The 18,270-nt window shown below is 45.4% G+C and overlaps 1 protein-coding gene across 5 annotated transcripts in view; it reads left to right on the forward strand.

The window, feature by feature from the left end:
- Positions 1-18,270, forward strand: part of PALLD (palladin, cytoskeletal associated protein) — a 531,380-nt gene that overhangs the window by 18,526 nt on the left and 494,584 nt on the right. For all 5 annotated transcript variants that reach the window (XM_070948121.1, XM_070948115.1, XM_070948116.1 and 2 more), the window contains exon 2: positions 5,240-6,256. In XM_070948121.1, coding sequence (XP_070804222.1) covers positions 5,241-6,256 — 1,016 coding nt within the window. In that variant the 5' untranslated portion in view covers position 5,240. The remainder of the gene's footprint in view (positions 1-5,239; positions 6,257-18,270) is intronic.

Consider the following 18,270-nt stretch of genomic DNA (forward strand, 5'->3'; position numbering starts at 1 on the left):
GCACCTGCTGCCCGCTTGTGTCTCTCTCTGGGGTGGAGGAATCATGGCATGGACTACCTCCTCACATTTGCTGTTGTATTGTGGCATCTGTGATCCTGAGTGCATTGGCCAAAAGGTTTTTTCCTCCTGGGATGTACTTCAATGTGAAGTTAGAATGGTTGAAGTATTGGACCCACTGGACTTCCTTAGGCAACAGTTTCCATGGAGTCCCAAGCGCCTCCAGATTTTTATGGTCAGTATATATTTCAAATGGCATTTTGGCTCCTTTAAGGAAATGGCGCTATGTAAGCAGTGCCTACTGGGCTGAGTATGCTTCCTTCTCCCACACTGCCCACCTTCTTTCAGTCTCAGTGAGCTTGTGGGAGGTGTATGCATAGAGCTGCAAGTCCCCCTCCACATTTTTTTAGGAGGACCGCAGGCACTGCCATGTTGCTGGCATCTGCCTGGATGATGAATAGCCGCTTTGGGTCCTGGTACTTGAGAATCGGCTCTTCAGCAAAGGGTCTTTTGAGGGTCTCAAAAGCTGCTTGGCATTTGAGTGTCCATTGTAGGGGCTGGCTTGGTTGGGGTTTCACCCCTCCCCCTCCTGTTTTTAGTAGTTTGATGTTTGGGAGGGTGATCTCAGCAAAAAAGGGAAGAAACTGCCAGTAGAAGTTTGCAAACCCAAGAAAGCTTTGGAGTTGCTTGTGGGTTTGAGGAGGTTGCCACTCCAGGACAGGCCTGACTTTCCCTGGGTCCATATCAACACCCTCACTGGACACTTGGTATCCTAGATAGTCTAGGCTGGTCTTGTGGAATTTGCATTTGGACAGTTTGGCATACAGGTTTGCCGCTAGCAGCTTCTTGAGCACCTGGCAAACCAATTTAATATGCTCTTCCATGGTCTTTGTTAAGGAATTTGCAGAGCAACCCTTGAGTAGCAGGGGTGTGCACATGAAAGTGATTGAGAGTAGTTACGAAATAACACAGCCAATACACAGATACACTGAGTTGTGTTTACTTTCAGGAAATAGTAATAAGGCACAGTCCAATAAAAAGTCCAGGTCATACATGTATAAAGCAGTAGATAGTAAAACAATAGTCCAGGGATAATCCAATAACGAAGTCTTCTTACCAGTCGTTGTAGTCATACACAATAATCAGTCCTCTGTATTTGCAAACAGTAGCAAAACACAGCAGAGCAGTAACGATCAGCAAAGAGAAACAAACCATGTTTCTAGCTCCCTCTTAAGAACATTGGCTACAGAGCTAACCAATCAGGACACGGTATGATGCAATACAGCAATACAGCAGTATCTTAAAGCTATAATGATGGTTTATATATTGCCAACCCAACAAGTTAGGTAAAATCATTTCCTAACAGTCTCAGTAAAGATGAGAATGTCATCTAAGTATACAAGGACTCCCTTGTACAGGTGCTCATGTAGTACTTCATTGATCAATTGCATGAACATGGCAGTGGCTCCCTGGAGGCCAAAAGATATCACCTTGAATTGAAAGCTTCCTAGCAGACAGTTGAATGTGATTTTCCAGTCACCCCCCCCCCTTTAATCTGCACCTGGTAGTATGCCTCATGCAGATCTAATTTGGTAAAAAATTTTCTTTTTGCTAGGTGGGCCAGCATGCCCTTTATTCGGAGGAGTTGGTACATATTTTCCATGCATATGGCATTAATCTCTCTAAAGTCTATGGACAATCTCATCATTCCATCTTTCTTTTCTTTAAACTATACTAGCATGGCTACTTATGACTTCGTTGGCTGTATGAACCTTCTTGCCAGGTTCTTATCAATGTATTCCCTTAGTTCCTTCATTTCTCTAGGGGTCATAGAGTATAGTTTTGGGTTGGATAGTTTGGCACCGGGCAGGATCTCAATTGCGCAGTCAATAGGGTAGTGCATTGCATTCTGACTTGCTGAAAACCTCCTTTAGGTCCCAGTATTGGGATTTGGGATATAGCCTTATTGGTTCAATAAGGAGTGTGGTGGGGACTCCCTCTATCAATGATCTGTCAATCTGCTCAAACCTCATGGGTTGGGGTAACTTTTTAGCTCTGATGCCCAGTTTCAGAACTGTCTGCAAACTGGTTAGGCAGTGGGTGCAGCCTGAATCTATTAAGGCATCCACAGCCCCTGGGCCCTGGATTTTGGCACTATGGGTCTCATGGAGAGGGTGAAGGGGTGGATGGCCTCACTTACCATCAGGTCATCCTCAGCCTCCTTTTTGCTGTTGTAGGGAGCAGACTGCTGGATGTCTTGGGCCAAAGTTCTCCCTCCCTCAGGAGGGGGAGGAGAGACTTCAATGGCTTGGAGAGCAAGCTTCCCCTTCTCTCTCACCTTTCATTGGAGCTTCTTCAACTTGGTGGCATCTGGTGGTTTTCCCCTCAGCTGGGGGGCTGAGGCTACACACTCGAGTGCTCGATGCCCTTGCTAGCCACAATGGAAGCACTTGATGGGCAGTCCCGAGGCTCCACTGGAGGGGTCTGTGGCTTGTCCAGAAGTTGATTGCTTGCCAAGTTGGCACTTCTCCTGGCTGGCCTTCGGTTTTTGCTCTGCGGCACCACACTTCTTGTACCGCTTAAGTTCGAGGTCCATTGCCGCCGTCATCCAATGCCACTCATGGATCTGATCAGGGACTCCTCTGTAGATGCACACATGAAGTAGCTCATGATCCAGGCCCTCCTTAAAGAAGTAGACCAGTAGTCTCTCCGGCCACTGCCACAGCTTGCTAAACACTCTCCAAAATTCCTGGACATACTCCTTGGTGGGTCTGTCCTCTGCTTGAGCTCTCAGATTTCTATTTTGGCCTGTAGGGCCTGGGAATCATCTTCAAACCTAGCCCTCAATTCTTGAAGGAAGATTCTGATGTTTCCCAGCTCTGGTGCACCCTCGACATAGAGCTGGGCACCCACTCTGTTGCCTCCCCCTCCAGATTTGCAGTCACTGTCTGAACCATCACCTGGTTGCTTGGGTAGTCTGGTGCGTGGTCATCCAGGTGAGCCTGCACTTGATTTAGAAAGAATGCAAGCTTCTCTGGGTCTCTGTTGAACATTGCCTTCATTGGGGGAGGGGCTGCTAGCCAAGGAGAAGGAGGTTGTGGTGATACCCAAACTGGAGGCCATTGCCCCAGGAACCAGCCAGCTCTGGGGTAGTACGGCCATGGTGGGGGTCCCTGCCACCCCAGAGGGTTGTGTGGGTGGCCAGGTAAGCTTACCACCTGTCAGTGGCTCAGAAGATTTCATTGCAGGGTCTGGTGGCTCAGCAGACTGATAGCATTGTGATTAACACCAGCTGTCTGCAATTACTGTAAGTTCGAATCTCACCAGGCTCAAGGTTGACTCAGCCTTCCATCCTTTCTAAGGTAGGTTAAATGAGGACCCAGTTTGTGGGGGCAATAAGCTGACTTTGTATAAATATACAAAAGTATGAAGGGTATTGCTTAAAGCATTGTAAGCCGCCCTGAGTCTCTGGAGAAGGGCGGCATATAAATCAAATTAAAAAAAAAATTGCAGCCCCGGGCTTGACCTTGCTGACAGCACCAGAGGCGGGCTAGCCGACCAGGCTGCCGCAGCTGGACTTCAGCCATGGCAGGGTGGAAATGATAGGGTGGGCCAGCTAAGGATCACTCTGGGCGGTTAGAACTGACACACCTGTCTCATTCCCTTGATGCTCATCTGGTTGAACCTCTCCCACAGGTTCTCTACCGTCTGGCCAGGGAGGGCCATCAGGTATCACCATTCCCCTGATTCATCCAACTCGATGGGTCTCCTTGCCCTCCAGCATGGAGTGAGAGCAATCAAGTCCTGTGTGGATGTCAACAGGAATCCCACTCCAAATCCCTAGGCTGAGGCCTTGTGTCTGAGGTCCTCCTCGGCTCAGTACAGGTCTCTGGTGCCTCCTTCTGGACCTTCAGCTGGATCCCCTCTGAGAGTGCAGCCTCCTCAAGCGGGATCGTGGTTTGTTGGCTCTCAGTAGAGACCGGACTGGCACTGTTGGGCCCCTCTCGCTCCTTCACCATCTTCTTGGTCTTCCCTGATTCTTCTCTGCCCCCTTGAAAGCTGGGCAGCTGGGGCTCAGGACCCTGGAGAGTGGCTCCAGATTGAGCTATTTCCCCCTCATCCTCCCCCTCATATTATGTGGCAATTATAAAGCAGTACAAGATGGCTTCAGCCAGGTTCAATTCAGAGTTGACACTAAGGTTTATGTACAGGGTCATTTTTTTTAGAAGTTGTTTGTTTCATTATTATATTCAATTTGGATATAGTCTTCTTGTTTAAATTGGAGTTTCTCATTTTGTAGGTTGAGTTTTAGAATTGCTAGAGTTTCCTCTAGACCAGGGCTGTCAAACTCCTGGCCTGCAGGCCGGATGCATTACATGCTGACCACACCCACACTCAGTTTAGTGAAAGGGAAAAAAGTCCTGATATGTCATGTGACAATGCCATGACATGAGTTTGACACCCTTGCTCTAGACCCTTTACTTTCTCTTCCAGTACAGATAGTCCTTGACTAATGACCACAATTGAGCCCAAAATTTATGTTGTTAAGTGAGACATTTGTTAAGTGAGTTTTGCCCCATTTTACGACCTTTCTAGCCACAGTTGTTAAGTGTACCATTGTGGTTGTTAAGTTAGTAACACAGTTGTTAAGTGAATCTGGCTTCCCCATTGATTTTGCTGATCAAAAATTTGCAAAAGCTGTTCACATGACCCCAGGACATTGCAACCATCATAAATAATGAATGCCAAGATCCAAATTTTGATCACATGACCATAGGGGTACTGCAATGGTCCTAAGTGTTAAAAATGGTCATAAGTCACTTTTATTCAGTCCTGTTGTAACTTTGGTCACTTAATGAACTGTTGTAAGTCGAGGACTACCTGCAATTCATTTAGTTTACATTTGGTACATGTGTAATTTGGGTCTTGTATGGATATAAGTATATACATGACAACAGTGTAGTCTCTTTTTTCATGACTATGTTTCTTTTTGCTAGCTCATTTAAGGATTAAAATTTGTAAAGGTTATAAATGTTCAAAATGTAAAAGATTTAATCACAGATTTAGAAGAAAATCTAATTTAAAAATTTTAAATTCTAAAAGTTCATTAAAAAAATATAACAATATGTAAAATATGCATTTTGTTATACACTTCTTTTTGCAGGAAGTCTCTGGCTGCTTTCTAGGATACAAAGATAAAATTCCAGTTCTTTCTGAGAAAAATTTTCATTTTTTGTTCCAGCATGCAGGACAGAAGTTGTGAGCAGCCTATCCCTCTCTCTGTAATTATGAAAGAGCCTCATCCTTTTGAGAAAAGCACTTATGTTGGAAACTATGAAAACAATTCTGAGGATTCATCATGTTATGAACTCTTTTATGATTCCCTGTCAGATATACAAGATGGGGACTTTTCACATGAACTATCTGCCTTTCTCAGTGAAGATGAGATAAACAAAAGCCTTGAACTTGCTCATCAATCCATTAATTCTGTTGAAGAAGAAGCTAAGCAAGAGTATACTTACTTTAACACTTCTCCAGACTCACCAGAAAATGCCTCTTCTGGGCAAGCCAAAGCACATGACAGTTATCCTTCCAAGAGAAATTGCTCAAGGCCTTCATCTCAAACTCCCATAGAGCAGCAGGATCAGAATGCATATCCTCAAGGAAAAAATGGTATTTTAGATGTTACTGGTAAACAAGCAAGTGCTTTTCCCCTACTGCCTGCAAGACCCAGCTTTATCCGAACTCTCAAAAATGCTGAAAGGTTTAGTTTAAATGGTCAAAAGGTGAGCCCTAAATCTAAATCAGTTTTGACCAATAATGTCCCCTTCAAGAATAAGCTATGTGATAAAGCTGCCACTTTGATTGAAGAACTGTCTGCTATTTTTCATGAAGCAGCCAATATGAGAGTTGAGAGTCCAAATAGAAACTCTTCGTCTCCAGATAGTGGATATCTTTCTCCTAAGAGCAAGCAATTAGCTTTGTTAAATTCTTTAAAGAATTCAGTACTTGAAACAAGTTTAGAAATCACACCAAAAAATGAGATCCCAGAAGTCACTCAGGTTAAAGAATGTGTGCGCCAAAGAAAAGAAGACTCTCAAATTGGTGAGACTGTCTCTCAAAATGAAGTTGCAAAAGAAAGTCTGAATCAATTATCTCCCCCTCGATTTATCCAGAAACTCAGAAGTCAAGAAATTCTTGAAGGAAGCAAGGTTCTACTTCAGTGCAGGGTGGCTGGAAACCCAGTACCTCAGATCAGGTAAGTTTTGAGTATTCATCTTAGAGTAAGTATTCATTGATATACCTTTTGTATGATCTTCTACTTCCTTTCACTTGACACTTTCCATCTGGCACATCTATCAGTGGATCAGTAAGAAAAAAAGCACATACACTCAACAGTTTCATATTCCATTCTGTCAGTTAGCTTAAATTCAGTTTTGCCTCCTGGGAGAAAGGAAAAAGTATCCACCTGTGTTGTTGTTGTTGTTGTTGTTGTTGTTGTTGTTGTTGTTGTTGTTGTTGTTAAAGTGGTTTCCTAGTGAACTAATTAAAAAAAAGATTCAGCATTTCAACAACCCATGATAGGAAAACAGACAACCTAGTAATTCAGGATGAAATGGCTGTGGAGTATTGTGACTATTGCCTGGAGGAGATGGGGTGTTTCTACCACAGCACCCAATAGCCAATTGGAGCAGATTCATTTGCATATGATGAATATGTTGAGCAGACAGACCACAGGGTACTGTTTATTTTGGCAGAGCGAAGAACCTATTTTGGATATGGAGCAAGACAGTATAAACTTTGCAATGGATGGGTGACAGTTTGAGAGTGCCATTGTTATTCCAGTTTTCATGAAATGGTGAAAAGACTGTGCTTGTAATGAGGCAAGCAGGATGGCAGATGAGCTTACCTGAACCTTAATGCAATTACAGTATACTGTTGTTGGAAGAAATCAGGCTTGCTTACCCAGCTAGGGGAGCAAAAGTTGTCACAATCAAATGAAGCTGCAAAGCCAGTTGCTGAAAGGGAGGTCTTTATTTGGGGTTCAGACAGATTAACAGAGTTGGAAGGGACCTTATAGGTCATCTAGTCCAACCCTCCCCCCCCTGCCCTGCTCAAGCAGGAGACCTACACTATTTCTCACAAATGGCAGTCCAGTCTTTTCTTGAAAGTCTCAAGTGATGAAGCTCCCACAACTTCCGAAAGCAAGCTGTTCCATGGGTTGATTGTTCTCTCTGTCAGAAAGTTCCTCCTCATTTCTAGGTTGAATCTTTCCTTGATCAGTTTCCATCCATTATTCCTTGTCTGGCCTTCAGGTGCTTTGGAAAACAGCTTGACCCCTCCTCTCTGTGGCAGCCCCTCAAGTATTGGAAGATGGTTATCATGTCTTCCCTGGTCCTTTTCTTCACTAGATTAGCCATGCCCAGTTCGTGCAACCATTCTTCATATGTTTTAGCCTCCAGGACTTTATAAAGTGGTATTAACACCTCACTTGAACTTGATTGCATCCCTCTGTTAATGCAGTTTAAGATTGCATTGGCTTTTTTGTCTGCCACTGCACACTGCTGGCTCATATTTAACTGGTTGTCCACTAAGACTCCAAGCTCCCTCTCACAGTCACTGCTATTAAGCCTGGTTTCCCCCAGTTTATATGTGTGCTTTTGGTTTTTCTTACCTAAGTGTAGGACTTTACTTTTCTCTACACTGAATTTCATTTTGTTATAGGGCCCAGTGTTCAAGTCTGTCAAGATCCATCTGGATTTTGAGCCTATCTTCTAGGGTGTTAGCCAGGGGTGAAATCCAGCAGGTTCTGGAGCAGAAATTTTGAGCAGTTTGGAGAACCGATAGCATAAATTTTGAGTAGTTCGGAGAACCAGCAAATACCACCACTGGCTAGCCCCAGAGTGGGGAGGGAATATGTTAGATCAGGTGCAGGGGAAGAAGATGCGACCAGCGTTGCTCCATTCAGCACTTTATTTCATACAGAATAAGACTGGCGGCTGCGCTGCCGGAGCTCTCCTTTTAAGTGCTCCGGCAAGTCGCACCGCCCAGAGACAGCATTTCGAATTTCCCGCTGGTGGATTAGCCAATCCCCAGCGAATGTCCTTATAAGGACATAACACCCCTCCCCTCCTAGCTTGTAGTCTGTCCATCACAGTTAATGAATGTTACGTAGTCGCGCAGGTACGCGGGATGTCTGATGGCTCTATTTGACCTGCGCAGTCCCATTTGAGCTTCGCCGCCTACCAGAGCAGGCGGAGCTCCTGTTTCCTCCAGTTCCCGCCTTGGAACCAACCGGGGGTCGGCCGTCGAGTGTGCGGGCCCTGTCCCAGCATCTCTGGATGGGTCTCACACTTCATCTTGCTGGTGACGCTGGTCTTCTCCCTGTCCTGGGTGTCGGGTGCCTCGTGGCTGGCCATTGCCACTGGTCGGTGGGGAGTGGCTGAAACCCGATAAGACCCTGGTTTTTCCTCTTGGCTTGGTGGCTTGCGAGGTGGAGGGGTCTGGTTGGGTTCCCGGCTCCCGTTGCTGTTGTTGTTGTTGTGTTTGTTGTTGTTGTTGTTGTTGCTGTTGTTGTTGCTGTTGTTGTTGCTGGTCATCTCCACCGGGGGGTCATCCTTCCCCCTTGCAGGGCTGTCACAGGCCCCCTCGCCGGGGTGGTGGAGGCCTCCCTCGCCTGGGTGATGGTGACTGCCTTCGCCGAGGTGTTGTTGGTCTGCCTCAACCCAGTGGCAGAGGTCTCCCTCGCCGGGGTGGCGCAGGTCAACCTCGCTGGAGCGTTTCAAGCCTCCCCTCTCCTGATGTCCCCGGTCTACTGCCGTGTGGTGGTGGAGGTCTCCCTCGCCAGGGTGGCATAGGCTGGTCTCGCCGGGGGGTTGCAGGTCTCCCTTCTGTGGTCGTCCCCAGTCTACTCCCTTGTAGCGGAGAAGGTCTCCCTTCCCGGGCGGGTGAATGCTGGCCTCGCTGGGGTGTTGCGGTTCTTCCCCCTCAGGATGTCGCTGGTCTACCCAGTGGAATGCCGATGGCCCGCTTCGCCAGGGTGGTGTAGGCCTACCTCGTCAGGGTGTTGTAGGCCTACCTCGTCGGGGTGTTGCAGGTCTATCTCGACAGGGTGTTGCAGGCCTACCTCGTCGGGGTGTTGCAGGCCTACCTCGTCGGGGTGTTGCAGGCCTACCTCGTCGGGTTGGTTCCGTCCTACTTCCCTCCACCTTTTCTGGAGCTGGTCGATGTGACGTCTACAGACCTTTCTGTCTTCCAGCTCCACTCTGTAGGACTTCGGGCCAGTTATGCTCTCTAACTTCCCCTTCAGCCATTTCGGAGACCATGGAAATTCAATGCAAATACCAGGTCTCCTATGGTGAAGGCGCAAAGCAGGCGGCTGGCGTTTGGTGGCACCTCTGAGTTGTACTGGGGGTGCAGTCGATCCAGAAGTGAACTCAGCCTTCTGCCCATCAACAGCTCCGCTGGGCTCTTGTGAGTGGTGGCATGTGGCATGATGTGCTGGGTGAGGAGGAACTGGTCTATTCTCTCTTGCCAGTCAGCCGTGCCCATCTTGGTGAGTGCTTCCTTGGTGAGCTTCACCATTCTTTCCGCCTGCCCATTACCAGCCAGTCTGTAGGGTGCTGTCAGGGCATGACGCATGCTCAGGCCTGCCAGGAATGTTTCCATGGGCTTGGACGTAAGCTGGGGCCCATTGTTGGAAACTAGCACATCCAGTAGCCCATGGGTTGCGAAAAGCCTCCGGAGCGCCCTGGTTTTTGCTTCCGTTGTGGTTGTTGCCATGGGAACTACCTCCAGACATTGAGAATGCATCCACAACTATCAGGAGATACTTTCCTTGCATCGGACCCGCGAAGTCAATATGGATTCTTGACCAGGGGTTGCTGGGCATCTCCCACTCCGACGGCTGGGCATGGGGAGGCGCAGGTCATACCTCCTGGCACGGGTTGCATCTGGAGACCCATTCTTCGATGTCTTTATCCAGGGTTGGCCACCAGACGTAACTTCGTGCCAGCCCCTTCATCCTTACTATGCCCGGGTGCCCGTTGTGGAGGGTTTCCAGTGTCTTCCATTGCAGGGCACTGGGTATCACCACTCTGTCAACCCAGAGGAGGCAGCCCTTCATAGTGGATAGCTCTTGCTGCTTCCTGGTGAATGGGCTGAAGATTTCTGCTGTCTTTCCCATGGGCCAGCCCTGCAGAACCCATGATGTCACTTATTTGAGGGTTTTGTCCTTCTGGGTATGGGCTGCCATGTCCGCGGAGGTTATTGGGCAGGCTTGGTCGTGGTCTATGTGGAAGAGCCCGAGTGTGGGGGCTGGGTCTTCCACCGGCTCTTTGGAAGGGCATCTGCTCAGGGCATCCGCGTTTCCTATGGTTTTGCTGGGTCTATGGATCAGTCTGTATGAGTACCCGGCTAGGAAAATAGCCCATCGCGTCATCCTGGGGGACATGTAAGTTGGTGTCGGTTTATCCCCCACAAGTAGACCTAGCAGCGGCTTGTGATCTGTGATGATGATGAACCTCCTGCCATATAGATATTCGTGGAAGGGTTTGATGCCCGTGACGAAGGCCAAGGCTTCCTTGTCCAGCTGGCTGTAATTGCGTTCAGCGCTGGACATTGTTTTAGAAAAATAAGCGATGGGTGCTTCTGTGCCATTTGGAAGTTCGTGGCTGAGCATCGCACCGACTCCGTAGGGTGAGGTGTCGCAAGTCAACATCAGGGGAAGCGTCTCGTGGTATTGGATGAGCACGCTGTCTGAAGAGAGCAGTCCTTTGATGGCTTTGAATGCTGCTTCCTCTTCCTCCTCCCATTTCCAGGGCGCTGCTTTCCCCAATAGGCGATGGAGTGGCTCAGCAGTCGTGGTTTTCTGCTTTAGGAAAACACTATAAAAATTCAGTAATCCTAAGAAAGCCTGAAGCTCTGCTTTGTTTTTGGGGCTTGGAACTTCATGAATGGCTTTGACCTTGTTTTTGGTGGGGTGGATGCCCGTGCCATCAATGAGATAGCCCAGGAACTCGACCTCCTGGACTTCAATGATGCACTTATCTCTCCTGACTCTTAAACCCTTTGCCTTGAACCGCTGCAGGACAAGCCTGAGTCACTCAATTAGTTGGGTTTTAGAGTGCCCGGAGATTAAGACATCATCAAAGTAGGTCACCACCCTTGGAATGCCTTGGAGAAGGCGTTCCATCATAGATTGGAAGATGCCTGGGGCTGCGCTGACTCCGAATTGGAGGCGGTTGCATTTAAATGCGCCCCTATGGGTGACAATTGTTTGAGCCTCTGCTGTTTTTTCATCCACTGGCAGTTGCTGGTAAGCCTGGGCCAGGTCCAGTTTCGTGAATATTGACCCACTCCCAAGTGAATGCAGCAGATGTTGCACCACTGGAACTGGGTATGCGCTCTGCTGTAATGCCTTATTAATTGAACATTTATAGTCAGTGTAGATGCGCACAGATCCATCATGCTTCATTGGGGTCACAATGGGGGTCTCCCATGTTGCATGATCAATTGGTTCCAAAATGCCCTGGGCAATTAATTTGTCCAGTTGGGCATCTACTTTGGAACGTAAGACGAATGGAACCCTGCGAGGCTTGAGCCTAATTGGTGTAATTGACTTATCTAAATTGAAGGAAATGGGTTTCCCCAAATATTTACCCAGCTTACCATCGAAGACTTCCTTGAACTCTTCGATGAGTTTATCGAGTTCGTCCTGATGGATTTGGTGAATCCCTCCAATTGAGAGCCCTAATAGCTTGAACCACTCCACTCCCAAAAAGTTCGGGCGGCTGTGCTCGATGATGGTGATGGGGAGGTTGCCATGGAAGTTGTGATAGGTGACCAGGAGTGAGGTTCTTCCAAGGACTCCAATTGGGTTTCCCCCGAAATCAATCAGTCTTGACTGTAGGGGTTTCAGGTCCTTTTTACTGAAGCCCGGTTTTAAACGCTTCAGCTGATGCCAGTCCATGATGGAGTAGATTGATCCCAAATCTACTTCCATGGAGCATTGTGTCCCTTCCACGTGCACCGTCACGTGGTACTTGGTGGCGCTGTTGTCGTCGGTATAGGCAATGATGGTCTGACTGTCCCGCTCCTGGGAAACTCTTCTTCCCCGCGTCTGGGTTGAAAAGAGGACAGTCTAGATGACCTCTGGTTATCTTTGTGATTTTTGCGATTCCGGTGCTTGGGTGGTTCTGGGGCTGGATCTGCAGCTCTGCAGGGTTCAGCGATGTGACCCCTTTTCAGGCAACGTCTGCAGGTCACATCTCTCCACTGGCAATTGGCCCTCGCGTGGTCTCCTCTGCAGCTGCCACAGCGCTCCCCCAGTTGCCATTTTGAACGGTTTCCCGCCTTGGGGGCCTGGAGACCTTGTAGATGGCCATTTCCTCTTTGGACTCAGATCCAGTGGTGGAGTCGTCGGTGGAGCTTTGGGAAGCTTTTTGGATTTTATGGACTGCTTTGGCTTTCATCATTGCGGCCGCCGCTTTCTCTGAGGTTTCCGCAGCCGTGGCTTCTTCAACAACGTTCTTGAGTGTAATTCTTTTTCTGCTCAAGAACTTCTTCTGGAGTGCCATGTCCCTCATTCCAAACACGATGCGGTCTCTGAGGGCATTCTCCACATTGTTGAATTCGCAGTTGGCTGCGATTTGGCACAGGGCTGCCACAAACTCCTTGATGGACTCTCCTTCCAGCTGGTTCCTCTGCTGGAAGGTGAAGCGGTTGGCGATCAGGGTTCCAGTCGGGGCATAGTGCTCTTGTAGCACCTCTTGGAGGTCAATCCACGACATCTCCTCGATGTCTCTTGTGGCCACGAGGTCGATGGCCATTTCCAGGACTTCAGAGCCGCAGTGGGCCAGGAAAAGGGCTCACTTGCGGTCATCTGTGAGACCTTGAAAGTTATTACCCCTCAGGAATTGTCGGAACCGGATCATGTACGATCTCCATTTCTCCTTTCCGGGGTTGAAGGCGGCAAGTGAGACTAGCGGGGCTTGCGGCATTGCCATGCTTCTCGGTGGCTTCTGTTCAGTGACTTCAGCTCAGATGTTTCTTGTTGGTGTGCCATGAGGTTCGTCGCTGTGGTTCTTTGTGTCCTTCGTCGCCAGTGTTAGATCAGGCGCAGGGAAAGAAGACGCGACCAGAGTTGGTCCATTCAGCACTTTATTTCGTACAGAATAAGACTGGCGGCTGCTCTCCTTTTAAGCGCTCCGGCAAGTTGCACCACCCAGAGACAGCATTTCAAATTTCCCACCGGTGGATTAGCCAATCCCCAGCGGATGTCCTTATAAGGACATAACAGAATGAAGATTTTGCAATATCCTTCCCCTGCCATGCCCACCAAGCCACACCATGCCCACCAAGCCACACCCACAGAACCGGTAGTAAAAAAAAAAAAATGGATTTCACCACTGGTGTTAGCTATTCCTGCCAGCTTAGTATCATGTGCAAATTTGGTGAGTTCCCCTTCTATTTCCTCATCTAAGTCATTTATGAAGATATTGAAGAGTACTGGGCCTAATATGGAACCTTGTGGCACCTCACTGCTTACTTCCCTCTATGTAAATGTAGACCCATTAAAGACTACTCATTGAGTACGATTTGTCAGCCAGTTGCGAATCCATTTGATGGTGAAGCTATCTATCCCACTTTTTCTAGCTTACGAAGAAGTAGGTTGTGGTCTACTTTATCGAATGCCTTGCTGAAGTCTAAGTATATTATATTGACAGTATTTCATTGGTCCACTAATTTAGTCACTATGTTGAAGAATGAAATAAGATTGGTTTGGCATGATCTGTTTTTAACAGATAACTGCAAGTTATTACTTTACTCATTTCTAGGTGTTGGCAGATCTGCTTTTTTATTATCTTTTCCAGTATCTTCCCCGGTATTGATGTCAGGCTGATTGGTCTGTAGTTTCCTGGGTCTGTTTTTTCTTCCTTTTTTGAAGATGGGAACCACATCAGCTCTTTTCCAGTCCTCTGGTAGTTCCCTGGTGTTTCAGGATTTTTGAAAGATGTGGTGCAGTGGTTCTGAGATGACATCTGCCAGCTCCTTTAGAATTCTGGGATGTAATCCATCAGGTCCTAGTGATTTGTATTCATCAAGATCAGACAGGTGTTCTCTTACTATTTTTTTTGCTTATTTTAACTTTTATTTCCAGTCTGTTTTTTACAGTTATGTTTCTGGTAGGTTAGGCTATAGTTTCTTTTTGCATGAAGACAGATGAAAAGAATGAGTTAAGCAGCTCTGCTTTCTCTCTGTTGCCTGTTACTTCCTTGCCATCTTCTCTCTTTAGTGGACTGACTGTTTCCTTGATTTTTTTCTTGTTATTTATATGTTGGAAGAAACTTTTTTGTTATCTTTGACTTTTGTTGCAAGTCTTTGTTCATTCTGAGCCTTTGCTTTCCTGACTTCGTCTTTACAGATTCTGGCTGTATGCTGATATCCTGCCTTAGTTATGTGTCCTGCTTTCCATTTTTTGTACTTGTCCTTTTTGTCTTTCAATTTGTCAAATAGATCTTTGTGCAGCCATGCTGGTTCCTTCTTGGATTTCTTGTTTTTCTTTCTCATTGGTATTGTGCTGGTCTGGGCTTTTATGATCATATTTTTCAGAGTTTCCCAAGATTCTTGAGTTGTTTTCCCCTTTAGGATTTTCATCCAAGGAATCTTTCCCAAGTTCTCTCTGAGCTTATTAAAATCAGCTCTTTTAAAATCTAAGACTCTGGTATCATTTTGTTCTACTCTTTGTGTTATGTTGAATTCTAGTATGACATGGTCACTCTCACCCAAGGTTCCTGCAGTTTAAACTCCCTCTATCACTTCTTCTCTGTTTGTAAGTATTAAGTCCAGTATGGCTGTCCCTCTAGTTCCCTCCTCTACCTTTTTGGACAACAAAGTTGTCAGCTAGGTTGGTCAGGAACCTATTTGATTTTTCACTTAGTGCAGAATTAGTTTTCCAATTGATATCAGGGTAATTTAAGTCCCCCATTACTATTGTAGTGTGTTTCCTACATATGTTTGTTATTTGGTTGGCAAAAAGAATATCTATTTTTTCCTGCTTGATTGGATGGCCTATAGTATACACCTATGGCCATGTCATTCTTTTTGTCTTTTATGTTGACCCATATGCATTCTAGGAGGTTTTCGTCTTTGGTTTCATGCAATTCTATAGCAATATAGTGGTCCTTTTCATACAGTGCAACTCCACCTCCTCTTTTATGGGGTCTGGGTTTTTTGAAGAGTTTGTATCCTTCTATCAGTATGTTCCAGTTGTGGATTTCGTCCCACCAAGTTTCTGTTATTCCAACTATATCATATCTACCTTCATGTATTAATAGTTCAAGTTCACCCTGTTTTTTCCCCAGACTTTGTGCATTTGTATATAGGCACTTGAGGTCTTTATGCCTGGGTATGCTTTCTATTTCTCCTATTTGGTATTTGAGTTTGTCTTTCTTCCCATCCCTCCTTACTTCATTATTTGCCTTGCTTTCTAGGGGTTTTTGCTTGGAATTAGGTCCTGAAGATCCTAAAGACTGGTCACCCTTCCCCCTTAATTTTAGTTTAAAGCCCACCTGATAAGTTGAGCCAGTCATTTTCCAAAAACATTCTTCCCAGTCTGTGAAGTGCAACCAATCCCTTGCCAAAAGCCCATCTTGGAGGTAGTACAGACCATGATCCAGGAATCCAAAAAATTTTTTGGCAACACCAACCCTTTAGCTAGTGGTTCACTTCTAGAATTCTTGCCAGATGCTGTCCTTTCGTTGGCAGTACAGATGAAAAAACTACTTGTGCACCTAAGTCCTTGACTTTCTTCCCTAGCTGCTCATAATCATTCAGTATTGTTTTCAAGTCCTTTTTTGTGTCATTCGTCCCTACATGTAGTAGTAGAAAGGGGTAATAGTCTTTTGGTTTTATTATTTTGGTTAGGTTCTCAAGCCACATATTTGATTTTAGCTCCAGAGAGACAACATACCTCTCTGGATTGACTGTCTGGTCTACAGACAGCAGGTTCTCTTCCCTTGAGAATTGAATCTCCTATCACCAACACTCGCCTTTTTTTCCTAAGGAGGTTTGTGCTGTTTTTCTATCTATCACATTTGGTGGTGCTACTTTTTTAGGGACATTTGATGGTGCTTCTTCTCTATGTGTCTGCATGTTTTCTTCTAGTGAGAGTCCATGATATCGATTGCTTAGCACCAGTGGGGCTGCTTCAGAGTGGGTTGGTTTGGACAGGGGTTTTATACTAGGTTTGTGTTTTTTTTCTATGAGTGACATGTTTCCATCTGTCTTTATTGTCTAAGGGGTCAACTCTTTTAGAAGTTGTTTGGTCATTATTATGTTCAATTTGGGCATATTCTTTTTGCAAGATTTGGGGTTTCTCATTTTGTAGGTCGAGCTTCAGAGTGGTTAGAGTTTCCTCTAGACCCTTTACTTTTTCTTCTAGTAACTTGATTAAATTACGTTTGGTACATATGTAGTTTGTGTATTCTATGGTTCAGAAATGATACAGGCAGCAATGCTCGTTACTTGGACAGCTGACAAAGTAACCTGATGAGTCCATGGATTTTTATATAATTATAGAGCTTTGAAATATTTTGGGTTGTAAAATGTTTCTTGAATGTGTGTGTGAAAATGTGTCAGATTGTTGCTATCTTTTGTATTGTGGCTAAGGTATTATTCCCTGTCTTTGAAGGCAGATGGGAATATAAATTTAAAAGAGTCTTTTATCTTTCTGTTTTAATCTGCTTTGTAAAAGACTGTGGCTATCAGAAGTTTGTTTGTGGATTTGGATAGTCAGTTTCCTGAATGAAAACAAAGTATTCATTGCCGCTAGAGGTATGAATAATGTCTGCGGCTGTTTAGTCCTACTGCTGATAGAGAGGGACCAGACATGAATTGTTTCTTATTTTAGGAAAGTTTTCCTCTTTGATAAAGACATCTTTCTATTGTTAATTTTTTGAAGGGTAAATTCTTTGGGGAGGGAGTGCCTTCTTACACTGTATTTACCAGACAGGAAGAAAATCCGGACACTTGGCTACATTACCATATTTTAAGTTGGGTTGTCAAACTCAAGGCCCACAGGCTGAATCCAGCCTGCGGGATACTTAGATCTGGCCTTGGAAACACGAAGGACCAGCCTGTGGTGCCTCTGCCAGAAAAAACAGAGTTCAGGAGGGCTGCCTGTGGCTCCGTTTTTGCTGGCAGAGGGTTGCAGGAGGCCGTTGCAGCCAAAAACGGAGCTCAGGAGCCTGTTATCACTGGCAGAGCGCCCGGGCCACCTGCCCACCTCTCACTGCCTGCCTGAGGCCAAACACAACTCTGATGCAGCCATCAATAAAATCGAGTTTGACACCCCTGTTTTAAGAGAATCTAAAATAACCCTTTCATTTTAAATCTAAATTTGATAAATAAAGAGGATTCTTTTCAGATGCATCTAGTGTTGTTATAGGATATTTGATATAGTCCATTTATCTGAATTATCTGTGTTAACAGGAATACAATGCCAAAATCATCTTCTCCTCTGATTGTGTGTGTATACACACACACACACACACACACACACACACATACACACACAGGCTGACAGAGAGAAAGTGTGTGTGAGTGATAGGGTCAGTATCTCATTTATTCTGAATATTTCTTAAACACTGGCACAAAATAAATCAATGGTTTGTTACCCATCACCCTTTCTAGCTAATCTCTTTTACCATTTCAGGTCTTTCTTGATGTTTGGTTTTAATTAACTTTAAGCTAGAAGTTCTGATTCAAGAAGCATTGCTTTATTGAAAGGATCCACAGGCATTGATGCATTGCCAAATATTATTAGGTGTAATGCCATTTCTTCTGCAACAATAAGCAACAAGTGGCACTGCTTGGGTGACTGTGAACCTTTTTCTCTTGTCACTAATTTTATCTGACTTACTATTTTACCCTAGAATGTCTTTTGTTACGATGGACAGCTTTTAAAATCGCAGAAAATTGCACAAAGAAAATCTTCCCATATAATAACACCGATTGTTTTTTTTAAAAAAGTTTTTTATTATTTTTTTAAAACATAAACGTAAAACACATTTTTTCAAAACAAAGCTTTTGATCCGGTCACAAATTAATACAAATCACTAACAAATCTTAATTTTCAATTAACACAACTTAATATTTTACTCAGTTATTTCCCTCAATTTTATCTATTTAACTATGCCATTATCCCCAAAAACCCATTACTTAAATCTTAAATCCTAATCAATTATAATTCCATTTTTCTCTTTCATTTGC

This window comes from Pituophis catenifer, unplaced genomic scaffold (genome assembly GCF_029215685.1).
Source record: "Pituophis catenifer annectens isolate HBS135680 unplaced genomic scaffold, rPitCat1.0.hap2 SCAF_8, whole genome shotgun sequence".
Taxonomy (NCBI): Eukaryota; Metazoa; Chordata; class Lepidosauria; order Squamata; family Colubridae; genus Pituophis; species Pituophis catenifer.